The sequence below is a fragment of the Sphaeroforma arctica genome (assembly GCF_001186125.1).
Source record: "Sphaeroforma arctica JP610 unplaced genomic scaffold supercont1.4888, whole genome shotgun sequence".
Taxonomy (NCBI): domain Eukaryota; class Ichthyosporea; order Ichthyophonida; genus Sphaeroforma; species Sphaeroforma arctica.
Window position 1 is genome coordinate 1 of NW_014035670.1, and position 2216 is coordinate 2216.

Consider the following 2216-nt stretch of genomic DNA (forward strand, 5'->3'; position numbering starts at 1 on the left):
TACTGATATTATATACACTGTCTGATCCTCACAATCTACCACCACCACCTCAGAAATTCTATCCAAACGCCGAGAAGAACACCCGTGTGTGTGAGCCGTGCTTTGTGGAGAACTACCGCGACAAGTGTGAGGACTGCAAGAAGCCCATCATCTCAGACAAGAAAGGGTTCACCTTCTCGCGCATCAAGGAGCGCAAGTGGCACAACGACTGCTTCATCTGTGAAGACGACGAGTGTCAGGAGCTGTTGGACCCCAATGGTGTGCTAACCCACGAAGATAAGGTGTTCTGTGCAACGCACCACGGCAAACATACGCGGCAGAAGAAGATGCCCGCGGTCGAGAACGGGGAGACCGAGGCTACTGGGAAGAATAAGACTGTCGAACCCTCTGTGGAGGCTACCCAGACGTGTTAGGAGAGGTGTAGGGTGTTTAGCGGCTCTGTGAGTGATGCTCCGTTTGGTACGTATACGTTTAATACTACCTTTACTATTGTTTCGGTTTGAATTAAAGATGACGCAAAGGTACTTTCTCTGTCTTTTCTTTTACATACACACAGGATGCAATCTCCGCAATACTCTACTACTAGCTTTATTCACATGTGTACGTGGTGGATAGTCGTCTCTGTATATATAACCGATACAACCGGAAAGTGTATTTGTTCGTGATCGTTCTAGGTCCAAAACACAAATTCTTTGGGAATTATCGTCCGCATGATAGAATTGGGAACTATCGTCCGGAAATAACAAGGCATTTGTTAATTATAAGTTGTATGTAGGCCTGATTTATACCTGAAACAACTAACTGTTCGAAGTACGCTTCGTCCTGACGATGCGGACATATGTCAAATAAATCAATTCTTTTCGATCTTTTCCATTTGTACTTATCCGAAGAGTATGCGTCTGTTTGTCCTGTGATGTATAAATGTGGATAGTGTACTCCGCAACTCTGTATCCGCTCAACATCGCATCAAGTGCAGATTTAATTCATATATTCTAGCCCGTCTACTTTAAAGTAAAATATTATTATTTTTAAAATACGAAAAAATATGTCTACTATATTTATTTACATCATTATAAAGGTACATTTCACGTATGCGGTTCCTATATTCGCAATTCAGGTTTTCTGCTTTTTGTTTTTCTTCCCTTTGTGCTTATCCGAAGTCTTTGATTTTTTGTCACTCGCTTTCTTGCTCGGTTTGTCGTCTGCAGGTCTTTTACCGGATTTAACACTGATTGTTGAGGGCGCCTGCGATACAAAAGTCAAATTATACATTTAATCTATCAATCCATCAATCCACACACACATATATATGTATATAATATATATATATACATATTGCTATATTATATATATATATATATATATAATGCACCATGATAGACACCCACACATATATAGTTAATACACACCTTGCCGCTCTTCAACGCATCGTCAAACGCCATCACATTCGCATCCACCGTATACTCCTCGAGCGACAGAGAACTAATCAATTCGTCCTGTTTCCGCTTCAGGTCCTCATTCACCTCCTTAGCCGCTTCATCCAGCTCCTGGTCCACGGTAGTAGCCCTGGCTGTCATTATAGGCGCACTATTCTGCGAGGGCAACAGACTGCCGGTGTGCTGTTCCTCAACAGTTCGGAAGAACTCGACTATCTTGCGCATGGCCCTGTTGAATAAGGCTAAGAGTTGGGTGGCCGGCAGGCCTAGCTCAATAGACAATTCGTCGATTGATCGGTGTTGAAGCCTGAGTATTGATCGGAAGATAAAACAACACACGTTTATTAATAATATGAATAATAATAACACTATCAATAATACCAACAATAAAAATAATAATAATAATCATAATAATAAAAAGAAGCATAATCATAATCATAATAATATAATAACAATAATAACAAATGGACAGCACATATTACATACCCTACTGCCACTAACAGAGCCGTCTGTATGATGGAGAGGTTAACGGGAATACGATCAAGAAGGAAGGCACGGGCAATGGTGGGCAGTAGATCCATGCACACGTGGTAATCTACCATGTTCTTCGCATACGACTCCAGTCTCATCATATCGTGCATTTGGAACTGTAGATAGGAGGTTATAAGATAAGTGTTAGCGCGAAAGAGAAAATATATCACGCTCATTCGCTAGAATTTTATTTATATATATATATATATATATACATATATATATATATACATATATACACAACAAATA

General features: G+C 40.2%; 2 protein-coding genes across 2 annotated transcripts; one reads left to right on the forward strand and one right to left on the reverse strand.

Moving 5' to 3' along the window:
* Positions 1 to 413, forward strand: SARC_14635 (hypothetical protein; the record flags this gene model as incomplete). Its single annotated transcript, XM_014291229.1, has 1 exon — positions 1 to 413. A coding segment is annotated over one exon (413 nt), but the record flags the coding sequence as incomplete, so codon positions are not given.
* A 633-nt stretch (positions 414 to 1046) lies between these two features.
* Positions 1047 to 2084, reverse strand: SARC_14639 (hypothetical protein). The gene is made up of 3 exons (XM_014291230.1): positions 1923 to 2084; positions 1410 to 1743; positions 1047 to 1245 (listed from the first exon to the last, which is right to left on the reverse strand). Exons 1-3 carry the CDS (start codon positions 2075 to 2077, stop codon positions 1114 to 1116), a joined length of 621 nt encoding a protein of 206 aa, XP_014146705.1. The 5' UTR covers positions 2078 to 2084; the 3' UTR covers positions 1047 to 1113.
* Between the last annotated feature and the right edge of the window lie 132 nt (positions 2085 to 2216).

Bases quoted from the DNA above. Each gene is read 5' to 3' on its own strand.
- SARC_14639 (XM_014291230.1), bottom strand. From the start codon at position 2,077: ATGCACGATATGATGAGACTGGAGTCGTATGCGAAGAACATGGTAGAT. The intron at 1,744-1,922 runs GTATGTAATATG...ATCAATACTCAG, and splicing joins GCTCTGTTAGTGGCAGTAGG to GCTTCAACACCGATCAATCG. The intron at 1,246-1,409 runs GTGTGTATTAAC...TTTGTATCGCAG, and splicing joins ATGCGTTGAAGAGCGGCAAG to GCGCCCTCAACAATCAGTGT.